Source organism: Equus asinus, chromosome 16 (genome assembly GCF_041296235.1).
Source record: "Equus asinus isolate D_3611 breed Donkey chromosome 16, EquAss-T2T_v2, whole genome shotgun sequence".
In the NCBI taxonomy this organism is placed as follows: domain Eukaryota; kingdom Metazoa; phylum Chordata; class Mammalia; order Perissodactyla; family Equidae; genus Equus; species Equus asinus.
The window spans coordinates 4,837,400-4,859,618 of NC_091805.1; the positions used below are offsets into that span (position 1 = coordinate 4,837,400).

Sequence of the window (22,219 nt, forward strand, 5' to 3'; positions counted from 1 at the left end):
ACTTGTATTCCAACATCGGGAAAAGAAATAAAAATTGCTTGTTCACTTCTGCCTTGGAAAGATGTGAATAGGCCCAGTCAGCTGCATGGTGCTAGGTTAGGAGACTTGGCTTCGGAAGCGGAATGTTCTTGTCTGAACCCGCGGAGTATGCCTTTGGGCATGTTTCATTACTATTCCGAGACTTGATTTCCTCACCTGTCGCGATCATTGTGCCCGCTTCGTTTGGTTGGCTGCTCTTATGAGACATAATGGAAATCATGTATGTACCGTGCTTAAACTGGCTCAAGATAAATTCTCAATCCACACCAGCTAAATGAAGGCGACCGACATTGGCAATCAGCAATAGTATGGCATGTATAATACCTAGTCTCCTATATCATACCCATTATAAATACTATCTCACTTAATGTATAATATTAAATTAATTTCTATACTATATAATAATAGTATAATATAATAACAATATAATATTAACATATTATAACGTTTCTCTGAATCACAAACAGAATCACCATTGCTACCCATGAGTGATGACATAAAACTATTTCTGCCTCACAAAAGCAACTTGAGACCTTCTTTTCTTTCTTTCTTTTTTTTTTTAAAACATTTTATTTTTTTCCATTTTCTCCCCAAAGCCCCCCGGTACATAGTTGTATATTCTTCATTGTGGGTCCTTCTAGTTGTGGCATGTGGGACGCTGCCTCAGCGTGGTTTGGTGAACAGTGCCATGTCCGTGCCCAGGATTCGAACCAATGAAACACTGGGCCGCCTGCAGTGGAGCGTGCGAACTTAACCACTCGGCCACGGGGCCAGCCCCCAGACCTTCTTTTCTAAAAGCCATAAAACCATTCTTGGACTCCAACTACACCTCATTCATTCATTCTCTGAACACTTATTTATTCAGACCCTTCTCTGTCTCAATCACTGTAGTAGGCACTGAGGGGGCGTATTTTAAACTTGTCCTCTAGCTTTGTAAAGTTTTTGGAGCAAATCTGTTATCAGTCTGGGTCCTAACAGGAAATAGATCGCACTCTCAAAGGGGGTGAAAGATTGTTTCGTGGAAGGACTATTTACAAAAGGTGAAGGAAGAGTTGAGGATGGCCAGAAAGGGATGATGAAGCACCCCGGGGTGAACAGTGGAAAGTTGCCACCAGGCCTATGTCTGAAGGATCAAGTGGAGACAGTAGCTAGTGGAAGCCAGGGAAACCTGTCACCTAAGAAGAGGGGTTGTGACCTACAGGAGAGGACTTGAGCCACTATCAAACCATGGCCAGCAGAGAGGAACCTCTCTTTCGTCCTGCCTTCCAGTCTCCTGCCTCACTTCCCATTGACTGAACACATCCAGAAACCAGAGAGGTAGGGAGCCCAGGGACTCAACTGCTGAGGCCCAGCCTCCCAGTGCACAGGCAGGATGGGAAGGTGGAGGAGTGGATCTCGAGGGACAAAAGGGAAATATCCAGAAATAATCTCTCCCTCTCTCTTCTTTTGTTGTTTTATATAACAGATGTTGGGTTTTATTTCTGAATACAAAAGTAATATATTTTTAACGTAGAACATTTGGAAAACTGTTTTGTAACTTGAGATCCTGCTTTTTTCTAGCCAGGACATGCTCCCAGTTGAAGGCACATGAATTTATCCAGTAAGTTCTCACACTCAAAGTGTCATGAAACATAAATTTATTTCCGTGGCTAAGACCTCGCAAAAATACTCTTGCATGCCAAAGGGTCTTCTGATGTGACCCTGAAACATCGTGTCTATCTGCCTGTCATAAATTTTCTTACCACAGCATCTTCCTCCATGTATCACATCCTTGGTATGTTAAATTTCTTTCCATGTTTTTGCATACCATATTGTTCTCCACTATCTCCGCTGAACAAATCTCCTTACTATATAAACCAGAAAGAAACCTCACTTCCTTCCCAAAGGCTTCCCTGAAACCCAACACCAACTGCTTCTTCATCTCCCAGAGGAGTTTTATTCACATACAGGATTTTAGCACTTGATTATATTCTTTGATTCACTCATTTTACAATTATTTTCGAGCACTACTATGCACCAAGTACATATTTAATATATTTAGGTCTTTCCTTCCAAACTAGACCTAAAATTCTTGAGGGCCAGGTTTGCAGGGAGCTTCATTTGGATCCTATTATGCTTTGCGCACAACTCCGAAGATACAGTGAGGGTCTTGCTCTTCATTTCTGCTGGGGAAACATGAGCGTTGTTCCTCTCTAATGAAGGTAGTCTAGAGAGTTCCACTCCAGTTGTGTGTTTTATCCTATTTTTAAGTGCATTTCCTGCCCAGCGAATTGGATAAGATAAAAAAGTAAATTTTGCTTCATAGACTTTTCCAACTAATGCAGTCTGTGAAGCCATTTGTTTTAGAGCTCACTTTGCTTTCTGAATTTCTTCACAGAAACACCTCCCTCCTAATTATGATTCTTTGAAATTGACTGCAAATAACACGGGCATCTCGATAGTCCTGATGCTAAACATATCAGTCAAATGTGTTTCATTTTGCACCAGGATAGGATACAATGCTGCATGGATTCTATTAACTGGGTGAATTCAGTTGACAGTCTTTTAATAGGTATTTAGGAAACCATATAATTTATCAAGTAGCTATGACCTAGACTTGGGCCCTAGCCCGTCACTGTTCCTTAGTTTCTTCGTTCGAGATAAGTAGATATTGTTTACTTCACAAAGAGATAGTTCCCCAAATATATGACACAAGAAGTTTTGTAGAAATAAAGTAACTTAAAAAATAAGTTAATATTCTCATGTACTTTGTAGGCCTTATATAAAATATATTATAATTATTATTATATATAATGATTTATATATAATCATATATATGAATTATATAATATGTAATATATTTTCATATATATTTATGTATATAATGAGTTTTTGGCTCATAAAATAACACATCACAAAAAGAAATAAAAACCTCCTATAACTCATATAATGTCCACTGCTATAATTTTACACAGCTTCTTTAATATTTTTCTCTGATTGTATTTTTACATAGCTATAATCATTGGGTATATCTAGTCCTATATCCTGCATGTAAAACTGAAATTTTGAGTCTTGCTTTTTTTTTTTTAACTTAGAAGTATAAACTTTTCCCCCCCACCTGTCTAGAGGCACTCAAGATTGAATATAACCGTGATCAAATATGTTTGCTATTTGTCTGCTTTTGCTGGATTTCAAGCAGCCTTTGAGTAAAAGCTCTGAAATCCTGCCTACGCGTCTGTGGTCAGTGTCGGAAGGGCTCAGTGCTGCAACCCTTGCTTGGTGTTTGCTTGGCATATTGAACCAAACACCTGAAGAGCCTGTGGGGTTCTCTCCCCGGAACACTTACGAAGGCAGGGTTTTTCCCTGCCCCCACTCTCCTATCTACTCTGTCAGCTTCACTACCAACTCCTGCATAATATAGTCAAATTATGTGTTAGGAATTCAACCCTGGTTTCCTGGGTGATGGTACAATGCCACTACTTAGTATTCCTAGTCACATAGCTACAATTCCATCACGCTCTTAATCTATATATATCTTCATGTTCAAGCAGCCGACTTTTCAGATCAGGCGTGCATTAAGAGTTTGAATGTACAGAGGGAGAAAACACAGGAGCTTCTTGAGCTCAGCAAAGATGCAGGGCATTTTTGATACCAAGATCTTGAGAAACCACCATATGGACTAACGCTTGTTGCATCTGATGATTTCTATAGTATATCTTTTCCAGTTCAATTCTGCAAACTCAGAATTCTTCATATTCTCTTGTAGACTATTGTGTGCCTGAATTTTAAATTTGGGCCTGAGTTTCCACAAACCAGGGACTAGTTTTCATTTGGAGCTGGCACATCCAGTGTGCACCCTTAAATTTTGGTAACAGAATTTTGGTAAGTGAAGTTGTTTGTTTCTGAAGTGACTTCCAGTGATGTATACAAAGCAAATGTCATAATCTGCAGTGTCTCTACCTCAAAATGGCCAGGTTTGTATGATTTCAACCAGGGAATTCTAGCTCTTTCTGACTGCTGGTTGCTAAAATTCTCTGTGATGGATACTTGCCTATGTATTTACACATGTGAGAGGTTTAAACTGATGGTAAAATTGAAATTAAGATTTTTTTGGTCAGGTATTTTTTTTGTATTGGTCTATTTTTCTTTCTTTTCCTTTTTTTGACAACAGTATCAAATAGTCATATTCCTTAAATTCTAAATCTCCCATATTTTGGCTGTGCTACCTTGGCCAAATTATTTTTCTGATCCTCTGTTCTCTTATTAGAAAACAAAAAGGGGCCAGCCTGGTGGCGCAGTGGTTAAGTGCACACGTTCCGCTTTGGCGGCCTGGGGTTTGCTGGTTCGAATCCCAAGTGCGGACATGGCACTGCTTGGCATGCCATGCTGTGGTAGGCGTCCCACATATAAAATAGAGGAAGATGGGCATGGATGTTAGCTCAGGGCCAGTCTTCCTCAGCAAAAAAAGGAGGATTGGCAGCAGTTAGCTCAGGGCTAATCTTCCTCATAAGAAAAAAAAAAGAAAAAAAGATGAAAATAATCTCACAGACTATTATGGGGATCAAATGAAATACTGTATGGGAAAGTACTTTTTAAAGTATAAAGCCCTTCACAAATACATATTATTTCTATATTCTTAATGATCATTGGTTATGTGGGAGCCTAGTTGTTCCCCTCTGTACTTTTTCTCTCCTCCCAAATAGCTTTCCACTGATTTCTTGGATTTTTGTATTTTTTGAGCCTGTTTTCTCATACGTCGGATTTAATTGCCTTGGTAAATTGTGTTATTTACTTATACATGCACATCGTATACACTCAGATGTGAGTTTGGAGAATGCGAATAAGCCATGTGTTTGTATTTAACTAAGCATACCGAGCTGTTCTTTTTTTGTGTGCCTTTTTTCCCCTGTAGGTCTTAAAAATTGTCAGAGAAGCTGCACTGAATAACAGACATCCTAGGAGGGGATATTTTCCACCTCTATAATGAAGAAAAGCAGGAGTGTGATGGCAGTGACGGCTGATGATGTAAGTCCCAAAAGTCAGAGTTGCCGGATTCCGCCCACTTTTTGTCTGCTCAATAGAGAAGTCACTCCCTAATCCTATCAATGGGCGGGCAGGCTTGTTTAACAGCACCACTCTGTGACTAGGTGTTTCTGTGACCCTGAGGCTGCCAGCACCTGGACCCAGCACTCTGTGACGTAGAGAGCAGGCACGCTGCCCTCTCCACAGCTTGGAGCTCTGTGGTTCTCATTCCCATTCAGCAATCTCTGGTGTGTGCCCCCATCCTCACTCTTAGAAACTCTTCTCTCCACCCTGCTAGTAGCTTCCTCACGACTTCTTCCACGTCTTCAGCCAGGTACAGCTAATCTCTGAGAGTCACCTCCCCATGGTGGAGTCTTTGACAACTGCTCGTAAGAAGTTTGTGATGTACACATCCTCTGGGTCTCGGCTACTCAAGTGTGGTCCCCCCCACCTGCAGTAGCAGCATCACCTAAGTGTTCATTAGAAATGCAGAATCTCAGGGCACACGTCAGACCTACACATCAGCCTGACTTTTAACAAGGTCCCAGGGGAACTAGAGGTGCCGGCTCTAGGCCATCTGAGGAAGGCTGTGAGCTCACCATCTCCACAGCTTTCCATCTTGGCTGTCTGAGATTAATTATCTCCTTTGCTGTCAACTGACCAGCCCTCCATTAGTGTGTCTTTAATTGTCCAGTCCTTTCTCCGTTTCTGTTTGTAATAGAGCTAAAAAGTATATGTCACCAATCAGATATGCAGATGGCAAGGAGGGAGGGAGGAAAAAGAGGAAATTTTCCTTGCTCTCTGAAATAGCTCATCTTGTCGTTACACTCCTATTTCACAGATAGGGGAGAGGCTGGGAGGAACTTGAACTTGGCAATTAATGTAAAATGGTGTGTTTTGGATAAATGCCGGGTCTTTCGGGATTTCTCCCAGTTCTTCCTTCTTCCCTTCAATCACATGGCTTTGGGCAAAGAGGGGAAACTTAACAGTAATTAACATTATAGTAACAGGTGTGCGGTGTTGTCCTTTTCCACTAGTGCCTACTGTTGTCCTGTTGAGGACAGCTCATTTCCCCAGGTCTTTGGTACTCGGTCTCTGCCCTTGGTCCAGCGCACTTAGGCACGCGGCAGGTGACTCCTGTCAGCAGTATGAGCAGTGCACCTTCGCCGCTCACTTGAGTTTGACCTTTTCCTCCACTGCCCTCGTTCTTCACCTAACTTCTCACAGGGCTCTGGTAGTTTAAAGGACTCAGCTTTGCTTTATATCCAGCCTTCGCCTTTGGGCCGCTCACCACATGGACTCCTGGTCCCTTTGCCTCATGCTGCAGCAAACCCTCAGCAGGCAAGCTGAGGCTAATTCTCAGCTTCCTCCTGTGTCCCTATAGGGGCTTGTGGGAACTTCTAGGACCCGCAAGTGCAGAGGGAGACAGGCGTGCTATGAGGCTCTTGCCTTCAAACGCCCTCCTTTGCCACTGCCATTTCTACTCCTTTGTGTTGAGGGACCTACTTCGTGTTCTGTTCTCATCACCTGTGACAATACTGCCTTTCTTCATTTCTCCCTTCTCTGCCCCGTGACCACAAGGGAACTTCCCTTAAGCCACATTCTGAGTTCTCAGTTCTGACGGTAGAAAGCTATTTTCAGGGCTCCACGCTCTGCTCAGGGCATCCAAAGGAAAGCTTCTGGAATTTAGAAATCTCTTTTTCTTTTAAAAAAAGATTAAAGCTGGGGTTGTCCCTTAATATTATTTTATACTGTGTGTGCTAAGATTCTTTTTTTGAAAGAACAAAACTAAGCAATACATTCTGTCTATGAAAGATGGACAACCATTCTTTCTTTTTCATTGCATCCTTACAGTAAAAATCCTGATCCTGTCAGAGACAATTGTTGCCATGGTCAAAACAATTGTGCCACGTTGCACAAGAATGTGCAAAAAAGAAAAGCACGTTCAAAGACTATTAACGCCACCAAGAGTGGATAATTATAACCTAGATTTGCACTGTCCAACGTGGTAGCCACTAGCCACACGTGACTACTAAGCACTAGTCTGATTGGAGATGTACTATAAGTGTAAATTAGATCTTGGAGTTTGAATATATAGCGGTACAAATAGAAAAGAATGCAAAATATTTCATTAATATTTTTTGATATAGATTACGTGTTGAAATAATATTTCGGATATACAAGGCTAGGTAAAGTATACCATTAAGAGTAAATTTATCTGTTTCTTTTTTACTTTTTCAATGTGGCTGCTAGAAAATTTAAAATTATACATTTGGTTTTCATTTGTGGTTTGCTCTTTATTTCTAGTGGACAGCGATGACCTAGAACTTTTCACTATGTACCTCAAACTTTGCGTACTGTGCAAAAGATCATATTGAATGTTACACACAGTAGCTCCTCCCTCACAAACGCAACTTAGCAGATTTTATATTTTATATACCACACCCTTGACGTAAGTTTTCACCCGCTTAAGTCAGGGATATTTTATTCTCATTTATTTCAACTTAGCAAACAAATATCCACATAGTGTTAATTTAGCACCTGTGATGTGCCAAAAGCTGGTTAGGATCTAGAGAGTCAGCGAGAAACAGCAGAGTCCTTATCCCTGAGAGCTGACACTCCAGAGGGAAGGGTAGACATGGATAAATAAACTATAAAACACTCCCAGCTCTGATGAGGGCTGTTTGGAGAAATGAAGTTGTTCAAGGTGGCCAAAAGTGATTGGATGATAAGAATAGGGTGTTTGTGGAAGGATAATGTGAGGAGATGATACATGGACAGTGAGGGAGTGATGTTCTGATGTCAGGAAAGGGAAGCACATTTCTGTAAAGGAAAGAGCATGTGCAAAGGCCCTTTCTGCAGGCAGGACCCAGTGTTTGGCTCTGTGGGAATACACAAATGAATAAGCACGACTGCCGCCTTCATGTACCTGCAGTACACAACCGACTGTAATGGGAGACACTGTGATGAGTGACGTAGGAACAGTGTGCATTCACCACTTTGCATTCGGAAACTAAGTTCCAGAAATGAGGGGTAAATTAATTGCTATTCAAGTGTTGAACACAAGCAATTAGCTGTGACTTAAAGGAATTGCAGAATAGTTTAGAGAGGAGGGAGTTGCAGGTTTGGGGAGGAGTTGAAAAGCGGAAAATGACTAAAGAGACTAGAAGAGAGGAATCAGGAGATATGTGCGTTAGAGACAGTGCGAAAGGGAGGGGAGGTGGAGTGGCTGACTGTATATAATATATATAGTGCCCTTGATAGGGCCCTAAGTGTCATTTGACGCTTCCCATAATTTCCAGAATTGACAAACTCTGGCCTATGGTCCGAGTTGAACGTGCTCCTAAGCGCACTAGAAGTCCTTGGAAATACCTAATCTCACTTTTTTTTTTTTTACCATAAGTTTAATCGGGAGAACTCAAAAATCAGGAAGCTCCCAAATGACTGGAATAGACAGACGAAAGACGAAACAACAGCAGCAGCAACAAAGCCCTGAGCATTAGGCACCGATGTGCCTCATGTGGACGTCTCAGTGGTCCTCGCTTGGGTAGTTTTGATATGGGGATAGGACAGTTAATTTCTTTGGTGTCGCCTTCCCTTCCTCGCTGCAAACTCTTCCTACTTAGGTACAGCGGTTCACACTAGCTTTGCATTTGTGATAACCTATTGGAATTACATTGGCAAAAACACTGATTTTCAGACAAATGGTTATCCGGGAACGTGAGGATAATCCAAAAGAAGGCTGTTTCCTTTGGGATTATAGAGACATAGGGTGAATTGGGGGCAGTAGGATACATTGTAAAATTTGTGATTTCCAGAAGTAAACGTCCAGTTAATGTTCCTTTCCCCCCAAAATTTTGATCTGATGAATTGTATTGTCAGCCAGAATCGTGATAGTTAAAATAGGAAAATAAGTCCAAAAAATCACAAATTCAGTAATTGAGAATGTACTGAATCAGATTTTGCCTTTGAAGACATAAACAAGGGGAGTACTGTATAAGTTATTAGTATGAATTAAAGAGGTTGAGGTATTTTTGAATAACTCTACATGGCTTAATTAGTGTTTGTAAAACAACAGTAATGTTTTCAATGTTTAACTTGATTTATAAAAAGCTATTCCATTATGTTCTTTTGTGGCAAGGCATTTTCATGTTAACTGAGGCCTTTTGAAACAAATTCTTTTAACTTAAAGAATGACTTCAAATCTGTAAATTCAAGCCTGTTGGCAGGTCAGTGTGGGGGATATTTTGTGGTAGGTGTGACTTTGTTACTTTTCAAATAAGTCCCAAATAAATACCCATTTAGTTTATTTACTACAATTAAACCTATTTGGTAATATTTCCTTTTTCTAGAAGAGAAAAATATCCAATAACTTTATTAGGAGACCATGATAGTTGGTGGTTGAGTTAAATGAGACTCTTATTTCTGTTCTCTGGTACAGTGTTCCTTGCTCAAGAGATAAAGTGTGTACTTAGGATGTTGGCTTCCAGATAACCAGTACTTTCTTTATATGAATATTTGGAACTGGACTGATTTATAGTTGTGAGTTCTGGCTTTTAGTTTGTTCTTAAATCTCTTCAGGAAGACGTTGTATATTCTGTTTCCTCAATTAGTCCCTAAGTCTTTTGAGAAAGAAATATATATACACTAAGCTTTCCCCTCAGCTTCTTGTTTCTAAAACATACACACAAACACACGCACCCACACACACACACACTGACCACAGTAAGTGCTAGGCGTATAGTTGGTTTTAATATAATAACCAGTTATAAAACACTGGACACATTCCAGAATATTTCAAACTCTGGAAAATTCTAGATTGCTTTGTTTTCTTCCTGTTATTGAGTTGTGATTCTACTGAATTTCAAATAAATGGTGTTCTAAAACCATGAGTCAAGCACAAGAAAATATGACAATTTCTCATGTTCAGGTGGAGAGAGTGGGGCCCCTGAAAATTGTCAGGCCTATTCGTGTTCAGATTTCCATCATCTAAATGTGATCTTGTGTGGATCAGGTAGGTATACATCACTAGAATATAGAATCTGAGCGCAGGTACTCTGCCTTTTTTTGTTGTTGTGTCCTTCCTAAGCTGCACAGTGCAAAACTATAATAGGTGTGAGATAAATATTTGTTGCTTGAACCCAGGCAGACCCTTAAACTTGAGTAAATGATTCTTGTATGAACTAGGATAGGAATGGGTGGAGGAGGGGGGCAGAGAACTTTTGTTTGTTTAAAGCTTAGGACGTCTCGTCCCATGCTCTCCTAAGTCTATTTTGAAGGGCTAGTATGAAAAACCTGTCTTTTTAGAGCCACAGAATGACTTTCAGGAGAGAAACCTTGACCTGGTGGTAGGACTTCATTATTCCCTGTTAAAGTAAGAGTGGAGAGTGACAGTTATATCCTTTGAACTCCAAGTTGCTATGACTGGGCCTTTGCAGTGCTGTAGCATTTTCTCTCTTAGAGCTGGCGTGAATACTACATCAGGCAGAGGCTCATATGGGGCTCCCACTCCCAATAGTACCAGGAACCATAGTCACCAAGAGATGTAGGAAGAATGAATACTTCTTATCACTGGTTAGAGTACAATGTCTTCATCGTCTCACAAGTACTTCATTCATGTCAGCACCAGGGCATGAATTGGACACATGGCAGTTCAGTTCAGGACTGGACAAAGTCTACTCTTCTTTGTCTGGGCTCTTAGGTAATTTGACCAAAAAAAAAAAAACAAAAACACAAAAGAAAAGAAACTTCAACCCTGAGAAGACCTTTTGTGGGAAAGCTTCAGTCTGTCACCCATAATTATCAACATCTTGCTGTCCTAAGATAGAAAATATTTTTACTTCAAAACAGTAAACAAGAAACTTTAGCTAAGATAGTTTGTCGCCATGTTGAAGAATGATAACACTGATTTCCAAAATATGTATTCAATTATAAGCTTTCATTCTAGCAAAATAAAAGAAAAAGAAAGAAAAAATACTTAAGAAAGAGAAACAAAATGGAAGGGCCTCCAATCCATGTGCTGTAACTGGGAAATATTATCTACAGTCCTAAAGATCACCAAGAATATGCAACTGGTATATTCATTCTAAAAGCTGAGAATTAGAGCACCCTTCCTTGTTTGCCCTTAAGCTTCTGACGTCGATGTTAGCTTCTGGTTGTGAGCTCATGGATCAGGACTTTGTGAGTGACAGCTTGATCATTTAGTTTCTTAGTTTACTCTCTTGCGCATCATTTTAAACAGCTGAATTTCGTTCTCCTTCTCTTCTTTTTTCTTCCCCTGTGGTTCCTCCAGAATGTTAAAGATTACTTTGAATGTAGCTTGAGTAAATCCTACAGTTCTTCTAGCAACACGCTCGGCATCGACCTCTGGAGAGGGAGAAGGTGCTGCTCAGGAAACTTGCAGTTGCCACCGCTGTCCCAAAGACAGAGCGAGAGGGCCAGGACTCCCGAGGGAGATGGCGTGCCGAGACCCACCACATTGCCTTTGACAACGCTTCCCAGCATCGCGATTACAACTGTGAGCCAGGAGCGGTGAGTAGCCTCAAAAGTAAACGTCAGTTCTAACTTTCGTTTTCCAGATACTCCAAATACAATTTCCTGCTTTTAAAATGTTAGTTATCTACGGGATAATGAAGGCTAGTGACATTTGGAGAATTTGTTTCCCTTTAGGTAGCAAGACGAGGCTTTTTAAACAGTGGGGATGTTTTCTGCCTCTTAAGATTGGAAGCAGGCTTTTGAGGAAGGAATGAGATGCATTTTTATTAAGGTCAAGGGAAAACAAAATTAATCCCTATCTGTTTTTTTTAAAAGAACTATTCAGTGTGCATCAATATGCTTAAATTTAGAAAAGCAAAATTATATCAGAGTACCTGAAAGAATTATATATATAACATATATATTTATATATTATTTATATGGGTATATGACGGCAGATTTTCTTATTGCTGTATTCTATATATAATTATTCCTGGCTTCTTTTTATTTTAATTTCACTTTACTAATCTCAGTTTGTGATTATCTATAAAATAAAAGATTTCATTTAAGTCAAAGGAGGAATGAAGATTGTGCTGTTAGAGACGCTCGGACCATTTTGCAGAGTCTATATTTTTGACACAGCCTATTTTAATGTAGTGTTGAAAAGCTAATCAAGTACATATGATGTCACAACTGTGGTTAAAATTGAATAATTAGCATTTTATCCTTTTTAAAACTTTTTCAAATATTTTCCTAGAATGGCTGGCTTATCTAAGATGGAGTTTGATTATTAAAATGAAAAATATTTTCTCTATAATTTATATAGCTTTAAAATGTAATAATATGGTGCTTTTAAGATCACTTTTTGTTTCAATCACTTATTAAAGAGAAGAACTGAACATGTTAAATTATTGTACGATAGTATTCCAGGAAATCACTAAAATCAGTGGTTTTTATGGTTTGCTGTCTACCTGCCCCGTGCTGAGCTCTACAATGCTGATGAGTAGCCCAATATATCCTCATTGAACAATGCAGGCCATCTATTAGTTGGTGGTTATCAGATATGCTAAGAGTTAGGTCACTGAGACTCCAGCTATCACAGTTACGAGTATGAAATGTTCGCCAAACAGGCTGTATGTGATAGAGCAGCGCGTCAACACATCACAGGGAGAATGGGCTACACATTTGAGAAGCGCTGACTTACATCTTCTATTCAGCTGAATTAACATTAGAACAATCACAACCAATCACTGAGAACTAAATTAAGCATATTGCTCCCATATCCCTTACTCCATCACATAGCTTATGTGATCAGTCTTGATTATGCTTCTGCATAATTGCAGATTTGGAGCCTTAAAGATTTCCACAGATTTGTTTTTCAGCAAGTAGGCACTGGTACAGTTGTACCAATTGTTACAATATTGAAATGCTTCCACACCAGTTGGTAAAAGTGTGCTTTCCTGAGCTCTCTGATTGCCCCCAGTACCATCCCAGGCTCTTCCCCAGAAGTAAGTTCCTCACCATCCAGCAGCTAAAGAGATGGCTGGCACAGCAGGAGTCTGGTTTTGGCAGGGATTGGTGACATATCTGTCAGAATAACACTCTGGGTATAGTGTACCTTGGCAGATTTTGAGTTCTTTAGCTCAAGGACACTTTGAGAGTTGTGGAATTGTCCCTTCAGAGAAGTATCAAATCCAGACTCTGACATTTGCGGCATGCTGTCTACCTCTCTAAATTGAGTATATTCTTCTGGAGAACGAGAGTAAGAGTACTCACATGATAGGCTATTGTGAGGATTAGATGTGGTAATCTCTTAAGGTACTTAGCTTAGTAAAAAGCGTGTTATGCAATCAACAAATGTTAGTTTCTCTCCTCTTGATCATTATCCAATAAAGCCTTTGAAAATTAGAAGCCATGCTTCAAGTATCAGTAGCCTCATGCTGGGTGTCAGTAATTTGGAGTGAAATGGAGGATTTAGCCATTATCCAGAGACTTTATGCTGTGCAAAAAATATCACATATTAGTAATTCATTCATAACATGTCTGTTTTATTTCAGTTACTTTGATACCTTTTAATGAATAGGAGTATTCAGTCATTGACTGTAAATTTGTTTTTAAATATAAGCAACTGAAAGCGTTTCTATACATCCCTTATAAATGCTTCCATTGGAATATTGATAGTTGAAGACTGGTGGATCTGCTAGCAGAGGAATCTGTTTGAAAGATCATTTGATTAGAAGTGAGGAAGTAGGGTTCCAGGTATCATGACTGCCATCAACTTGAAAGTTCACAGAGGTAAGGGGTGCAGCCTGTGACAACATGTGAGAAAGAAGTATACTTACCACTTAGAGCACTGAGAATATAGAATCTGTCTCCATGTCTAGTCCAGGGGTCCGCAAACTTTTTCTGTAAAGGGCTAGATAGTAAATATTTTTGGCTTTGTGGGCTTTACGGTCTCTGTTGTGACTATTTAACCCTGCTGTTACAGTGTGAAAGAAGCCATAGACAATGTGTAAATGTCAATTGATGAGCCCTGTTCTATACTAGAAGAAGTCTCTAGGACACGAATCCTGCTCTGATAATTGCTTTGACAGTTACAACTGGGTGAAACTGACTTTGAGTTCCTAGGTGGTATTTTAAATACGTCATAAGTATGGGACTGTGTCTATAGATCAAGTCTTTAAAGCCAGTGAAGGAATTCAAGAGAGTACAAATGAAAGGCGTTGCCCAATGTATACAAGGTTAAATAGAAAAACACTGATGTCAATTTAGCCCTTGTTTGAGGAGAGCACATTGATGAAGGGAGCTGGCCATCACTGCAGACAGTAGGCCTGGATGTCAGGATAATGGTTTAATTTACCTTGGAGAAAGAAAGAGTGAGAAAGGACCTGAGTCCAGTTGGGTGAACTTCCACCTGGTTACTTTTTGGATGAGTTTCTTCATCCCACAAAAGCCCAAATGAACAAAAATGGAGATAGTAATCCCTACTTTTCAAAGTTGTGGTGAGATTAAAGGAAATGTCTGTGATGCGTGTAGCATAGTAACTACCACTTAGTGGTTATTTTTATGTTGTTGTTGTTATTGTTGTTATTTTATAGTTACATATAGACTGAGTAGCCAGAATTATGCATTTTTTATTATTGGAAGTTGTGGAGAAACTTTACTACCTGAGTTATTGGAACCAACTTGGAATTAAGATGAAAGAAGTCAGATGTGAAAATAAAACGTCATCTTTATTGCTGACAAAGTTGATATTGGTATATGTAATAGTGGGCTTCTAACACTGAACGCCGTAATTACACAGACTTACCACCCAGCAACAGGAGCTGTTGGACCTGGGTAGGCATCCCCCTCAGAGGGAGAATCTACCCCTATAAATCTTGTAGCATGGGGGAGCTGTAGAAATCCTGCTCATATGAGAAAGAAGGGAGGAAGGACTGAGTTGTGCATGCCCACTTTCTCCTTCTAGAAACACCAACACAGATTAAATTACTCCTTCTTTCTGGAGAAGACTGAGTAAGGAGGCAGAGGAGGCTGGGAATATTAACTGGTGGCATTCTTGACACTTGGAAGACACATCAAAGAGTCGAAAAGACATATTCTTCCTTAACAGTCTCAGACTTTTTTTTTCCCCTTTCATCGTGAGTCTGGAATCACACCAGGGATGTGGCTGTTCTTTAGAGGGAGGTATCAGGAATATATCCACACAGTCTTGCTGCCATCTTTGTGAGACTGTTCTTCTAATACCAAACACTGCTTGAGTATGTAAAGGTAATACATCTGAACTCAAAGTTTCTTGCCCTTCTAAATTAAAGTGCAAGGAAATCTAGGCCTCAGATTTATTCACTTTATCCTCTCAATTTTCCAATTTTCCAACACTGGTAACACTAGTGAAGGTCTTAGTAGAGTTACAGAGTCAGAATGCCCTGCATTTAAGCATCCACGGGGAAGGGAGAGGGGTGGGAAAAATGCACAGCAATGCAGAGGTAATGTTTTAGTTCTGTTGGGTAGGCGCATATGTTCCTTTGTATATCGGATGTTATATTAAGAATGATACTTTAAAACTTTACAAAAGCAACAATTAGAGCTGAGGAAGAAAAGATAGCAATAAAATAATACTCTAAAGATTTTTGTTAGTGAAAGGAAAGAGGGGGCATGGAAGCTGATTGGGGTAGATGAGATTAAGGAAAAGTGTTATAATGTGGGGACTTTCTTGTGTATGCTGAACAGAAGGAACCAGCAGATGGGGAGCGATTGAAGATGAGAGAGACGGGCAATAACTGATATAGAACATAAAAGGGGGAGCACAGGGGGAAAGATGAGCTTTAGGCAAGATTTGAAATTTCTTCTTCTGAGATATGTAAATCCAAGGCAGAAAAGCGTGAACATGTTGGAAATGACAGGGAGAGAAATGGGAGAACCTCATTTCCAAAGGTGGAAATCAGTGGTTGTCAGATGTTAGAGTACATCAGCATCACCTGGAAGCGTTATTGAAAAGCAGATGGCTGGACCTCAACCCTAGAGTTGAGAGTCTGGGCTGGGACCTGAGAATCTGTAGTTCTAACAGATCCCAGGTCATACTTATGGTACTGACTTGGGGACCACATTTTGAGGACTCTGGCCTGTTTTTCTTAATGAAGTAGGAGGTTGGGTCATCTGCTAAGAATAAGGGGGTGTGGGCCTATACTTTCCTTTCAGCTAAAAGCATACATTGTTCCAGATGACCACGCATGAGTTTTTGTCTGGCGGCAGTTCTTTTTTCTATGTCATGCCAACTGACCCGTGAGGGGATTGAACTCCTAGGTGTTAGACAATAGTACTGGTTATATCTCAATAATACAATAGAACTATTGTCAGCCACGTTTTGTGTTGGATAGGAAGAGGCACAGAGAGATAAAGAAGGCAGGGAATCTTGTTCCAGTGTTTTCTTAATGGTGCACTTTTTCGTAAGAAACTGTTCTGGTTTCTCCCTTGTTATTCCCTCAAAGAAGATTATAAATATCAATTCGCTTGTCTCCCACCTCCGTCTGCCTGAGGCTGTGCTTTGCCACTCTGAATGTTTCCGTTGTGAACATGATGATTCTATTTGGGCATCTTTTAACTTAGGTGTGATGTCCTTAACGTTCCCTGTCCCAACTTTCACCCCTGTTAGGAAGAGTGGTGCCAATCTCCCTGCTCTGCCCAGAAGGCTGGAAGCATTTCAACTCCCCTCATTGTCAGGGAGGGGAAAGCGGTCAGTCTGCTGAGGTGGTCGCTCAGAAACATGGGATGTGCTTTATTGCTCCCACAGTCTGTTGCAAGTTTACAGTCTGATGGGGTTTTCAATAAAAATATTTTATACTTTTGGGCTGCCTCTCAACTGCACATCCTAAAGCCCTGTTTTAAAGATCAAAATACCCACAGATGCTATAAGCAAATGCCATAGATTCAACAAAGGCTGGAGTGAGGATGGGAAATTGATGACACACACATCTGTTTAGCTCTCACCAGGCTTTACCCCCGACTGAAATCCTTTGGCTACAGAAACTGCCTTTGTGACTTGTGCATCAAGCATTTCACTCTACAAGTCAGCAGTTCACAAAGTGCCTCTGGGCTGCCCATCTCAGGTATGTGAGATAATGGACAATGGATATTTAAAATCTTGTGTCATCCCCTGCACACCTCATTGCTTGTATATTCTGTTATCAGTCAGGTCATAATTATGTTAGAATATGGGAAATGCAGATTTCATACAGAAAGTACTTAGGATAGGATCTGGCCTATATGCTTATAATAATTGGTGTCATACTTTACACATATATAATATCCTCACTATGATAGATTGTAGTATATAATGTCATTTCCATCCCCTATTTTATTTAAATTTAACTCCATGACAACCCTGGGAGGTAAGCAAGGAAAATGGTCAGAGTAGGACAAATGTGCCAGGCCCTGGGATGTGCGGGAGAAAAGCTCTAATTTCCATTCTTTCCTTGTCTTCAGCAGTAAGAAAACTCCGGAGTTATAACTGAGCACACGGCTACCCAGAAAATAGACTGTGCTTTTCAGGCTTTCTTGCAGCTTCTTCCTAGTCTAGCTAGAATCTAGATTCTGGCCAGATAGTCCCCTTGAAAGAAAAGAACATCCTTCTCCTTCCACTCTCCCCTTTTCTACTGGCTGGAATGAGTATGCAGTGGTGAGATTTCTTGTGCTGTGTGGCCAAAGTAACACCACAGGCCTGATGGAGCATTAAAACCGAAGGGCCCTGAGCCATGTGACAACTTCATGGAGAGCTGCCACACCAGACTGAATTTTAGTGTACAATAAATACAATTCTATGGTTGTTTGGAGTTTCTCTCTGTTACAGCAGCTGAAACTGTATCATAAATAATTCTGGGAATCATATACAACCGTGGTAGAGTTTATGTGAAGGGGATGGCCAGATCGTGAATCCCGCAAAGGCAGTCGTCTAAAAGTACATATAAGTTAAATAAGTATGTTGCATGCAGTTGAATCTGTTAAGCTTAATATACTATTTTTCAAAATAAGTACTAGCTACACTTTGCATGCAATGAGGAGGTTTATAGAATGTCCAAGCTGGTCAGCTGGTTGCTCCTCAGACAAGAAAGACCCACTTGTGCAAAGTACTTCCATTTGGGTGTGCCAGCCAGTGTGACGAGAGCTGAATATCCCTTCCTTATAACTTATCTTTTGTACTTTCCTATCTTAAGTAAATTGGTTAATTAATTGATAAAAGCATGTCTGTTCATTGAAATGCAAGCTGATTACAGTGGTAATTACAATAATTAACAGAAAACTGTAGACTGAAATAATGCGATAAAGGAAATAAACAGGATGATGTGATAGGGTGAGTGTAAACTGAACAAAGGAATGGTGCTTTAGACAAGGTAGCTGTGGAAGTTCTCCAAGAGAGAGAACATTTGATTGATACCCAAATGATGACAGGCAGCTGTGTATACAAAAAGTAGGGGAAGGGGAGAAAATTCATAGGCAGAGGGAAGAGAAATGTAGAAGCCCTGAGGGGGGCAACTGCCTTGTATATTTGAAGAGGAGAAAGGAGGCTGCAGCACAGAACGCAAGGGAGAGAAAGGAGCTGGCAGTGCCGAGGCTGAGAGCAGCTAGATCACCTGGTCACCTGCAGGCTCTACTCAGGAGTTTTGTTTTATTCTAAGTGCCATGGGAAGCTATTACAAAGTTTTTAACAAAAATGTGACATGGTCCGACTTTTAAAAAAATAGTGTTTTGGGTATGGGTATAATGATATGTAGGGGCGAAGTGGAAGCAGGTACTATTGAAGGAAGATGATTTGAAACAGGGCAGTGCCAGAGGAGATGGAGAGAAATGAAAGGATTCAGTTGTTTTTTAAAAGTAAATTGGTAGGGGGGCTGGCCCCGTGGCCGAGTGGTTAAGTTCGCGCGCTCCGCTGCAGGCGGCCCAGTGTTTCGTTGGTTCGAATCCTGGGCGCGGACATGGCACTGCTCATCAAGCCACGCTGAGGCAGCGTCCCACATGCCACAACTAGAAGGACCCACAACGAAGAATACACAACTATGTACCGGGGAGCTTTGGGGAGAAAAAGGAAAAAAATTAAAAAAAAAAGTAAATTGGTAGGGCTTGCTATAGAATGCACATGGGAGTCTGGGAAAGGAAAGCGTCAAGAACCGATCCCGTGCCTTTTGCTTGAGCAGCTGTGTTGACAGTGGTACCATTTGTTGAAATTGGAAACACCTGGGGAAAGAATTTGGGGCATATAAAGCAAAAGGCCCATTTTGGACAAGTCAAGTGTGAAAGGTGCCAATGAGTTGTGATGGCCATACACAGTTAAGTATATAAATCTGGGCTTCAGAGGAGAAAGACAAATCTGGTAAGTCATCAGAAGAAATGTAGTATTAATACTTTAAAAGTTCATTCCATTTATGAAATATTTAAAACAAACTAAAAGTGCAGAAAACAATTTAACAGACACCATCTATTGATATACCTGCCATTTAGATTTAATAAATGTGACACTTTGCCTTTTTTTTTGCTTCAGAACTTTTAAAACTATAAAGTTGTGGATAAAGAAGTGAGAGTATTCTTAAGGATGTTGGGAAGACAGTGTCTTGAATGCATCTCAGTTCTCACTCACTCCCAACTATACCATTTCCGTCAGCAGACAGGTCCTAGAGGATAAGAATGAAGCCTCAAGTTCTGTCATGGTCTTACCAAAGAAAGTTCTCTCTTTTGGGAAGAGGAAAGCTTGGAAGTCAGCGGTGAGGAGCCCCAGGATGAGAATCAGAATGCCTGCACCCTGCGACAGCTTAGCCCTTAGGAACTCATGATCTCACACGAATTCACATCTATAGGAATATACCTAATATTGTATTTTTGGATTCCTGGACACTGAGAAGCAATCAAACAGGTGGGCCAGATCCTTTCTGCCTCTTCTGTTGGGAGAACATGAAGAGGCCAGAAGAGGAAAATCAGAGAGATTTCCTCCTGATGCCTTGATGTGAATACCAATAAGGTACCAACCCCCACACCACTGAATTATAAGAATGGAAACTTGCCAGACTGTGACCACCTAATGAACCCCATTACCTTACGCCCCTGTGAGCAGGCCAGGGCAAATAACAACGCAACTAAGGGTATTGAGTTACCAGAGGAATGAAAAGCAAGGAGAAAACCCAGAAGAGGTTCCTCATGAAACAGAGTTACTGGGGGAGACAGAGGCTGACGTAAGGCAAAAAACAAAGTGCTCAGGGAGATTCAAGCACAGCATAAAAAAAAAAAAGACTTTCTGGAACCAAAGCAAATTTTTTAAAGTAAAAATTCAGCAAATAAATTGAATCAGAGTAAAATCTTTGAGATTAAAAATAGCACACAATGTAGACACAAGCAAACACACAACTCACATCCATGTACACAGACTAATGTCCTGGAAGATCAAGTAGTAGAACCATCTCAAATGTCGGAGAAAAAATACAGAGACTTAGAAATCTTTAAAGAAAAGCAAAAACACTAAGAAGCTAGTTCAATTAGCTCTAACATGTCAATAATAAGAGTTCTAGAAGAAGAAAAATACAGAGATGAAAGCCATGGAATAATTAAATAAGTACTAACCAAATATTCTCCAGATTTTAAGACCTGAGCCTGAAAAGTGGAAGGGAATTCTAGGCAAGATTCATGACAACAGACTCTTAATTAGACACGTTCTAGTAAAGCACCTGAATTTCAGTTGTATATCAGAAACAAAGGTCTTTAAGCTTTCAACTGGAAAGAACAATTCAGTTATAAGAGAAAAATATGTAAAGTGAGATTCGACAATTAATCTTCAACACGAGAAGGTAAATAACAGAAGAGTTTCCTCTGTAGACTGCTAGGAAGAAAGAGCTGCAACCCAAGCCTCCTGTATTTAACCAACATGTCATTCACACCTGTGTTGGGTGAAATGATGGATGTGATTAATGTTAAGGACCTCGAGACAGGGAGAGTATTTTGGATTATCCAGGTGGATTCAATTCAGTCACATATATTCTTAAACATAGAGAACCTTTCCTGGATGCAGAGAACCAGAGAAATGGCAGTGTGAAGACTTGGCTTCTAGTTTTGGTGATGGAGGAAGTGGTCATGAGGCAAGGAATGGGTGGCCTCTAGAAGGAGAAAAAGGCAAGAAAATGTATTTTCCCTTAGAGCATGCAGAAAGGAATGCAGCCCTGCTGACACCTCGATTTTAGCCCTGTGAGACCCGTCTTGGACTTCTGACCTACAGAACCGTAACGTCTTAGTCAGGTCAGGCTGCTCTAACAAGGTGCCATAGGCTGGGTGGCTTATAAACAACAGACATTTACTTCTCACAGTTCTGGAGGCTGGAATTCTGAGATAAGGATGCCAGCATAGTCGGGTTCTAGTGAGAACCTTCTGGGTTGCAGACTGCCATCTTTTTGTATCCTTCTGTGGTGGAAGGAGACCTAGCTAGCTCTCTGGAGAGTCTTATGAGGACACTGATCACATTCATGAAGGCTCCACACTCTTTTCCCAGTTACCTCCCAAAGGTCCAACCTCTAAATACATCAGGATTAGAGTTTCAACCATAGGAGTTTTAGGAGGAAACAAACATTCAGTCCATTGAATATAAAACAATAAATTTATGTTTTTTTAAGCCACTAAATTTGTGGTAATTTATTATGGCAAGAATAGAAAACTAATACCACCTCTCTTGGGGGGAAAAAAGGGTATTTGTAGAGATAGAATGGTTTAGAGCATTTATCATCTACGTACCCAATCTGAGGAAAGTACTCAATAAAGAGCTATAACAAGGAACAATTTAAACAGAAAACTCGAGATAGTAGAAAATAAAAAGTGGAAACAGGGATTAGAAATGAACCTTGCAATATGTAAAGTTAAAACTAGGTGGATAATTGTATACTCTTGGGGAATATGTAATACAAGTGATGAATAAGAATTAGGGAATAAAAATGAAATGATGAGAAGAAAATTCATAATAACCTGGAAATAAACATAGTAACCATTTCAGCACAGCCTAGGACTTGGGGTTTCAATAACATCCCTCCAAAGTTCTCTTCTGAATAGCGGGGGAGGGGGAATATTATAAATGTCCGATTACATTTGGGGGAAGGGAGGGAAGAGCACATAATGGTCTGGGACATAGTTGATATTTTGTGGTCATGTGGTAGTAGAGAAGTTAGTTGGATTATAAGCACTG

General features: G+C 40.3%; 1 protein-coding gene across 2 annotated transcripts in view; it reads left to right on the forward strand.

Moving 5' to 3' along the window:
* Positions 1 to 22,219, forward strand: part of PDE4B (phosphodiesterase 4B) — a 494,697-nt gene that overhangs the window by 97,566 nt on the left and 374,912 nt on the right. Inside the window, exons 2-3 of one of the 2 annotated variants that reach the window (XM_014853006.3) lie at positions 4,931 to 5,043; positions 11,333 to 11,571. In XM_014853006.3, coding sequence (XP_014708492.3) covers positions 5,002 to 5,043; positions 11,333 to 11,571 — 281 coding nt within the window. In that variant the 5' untranslated portion in view covers positions 4,931 to 5,001. The remainder of the gene's footprint in view (positions 1 to 4,930; positions 5,044 to 11,332; positions 11,572 to 22,219) is intronic. The other variant, XM_070486513.1, reaches the window with a different exon arrangement.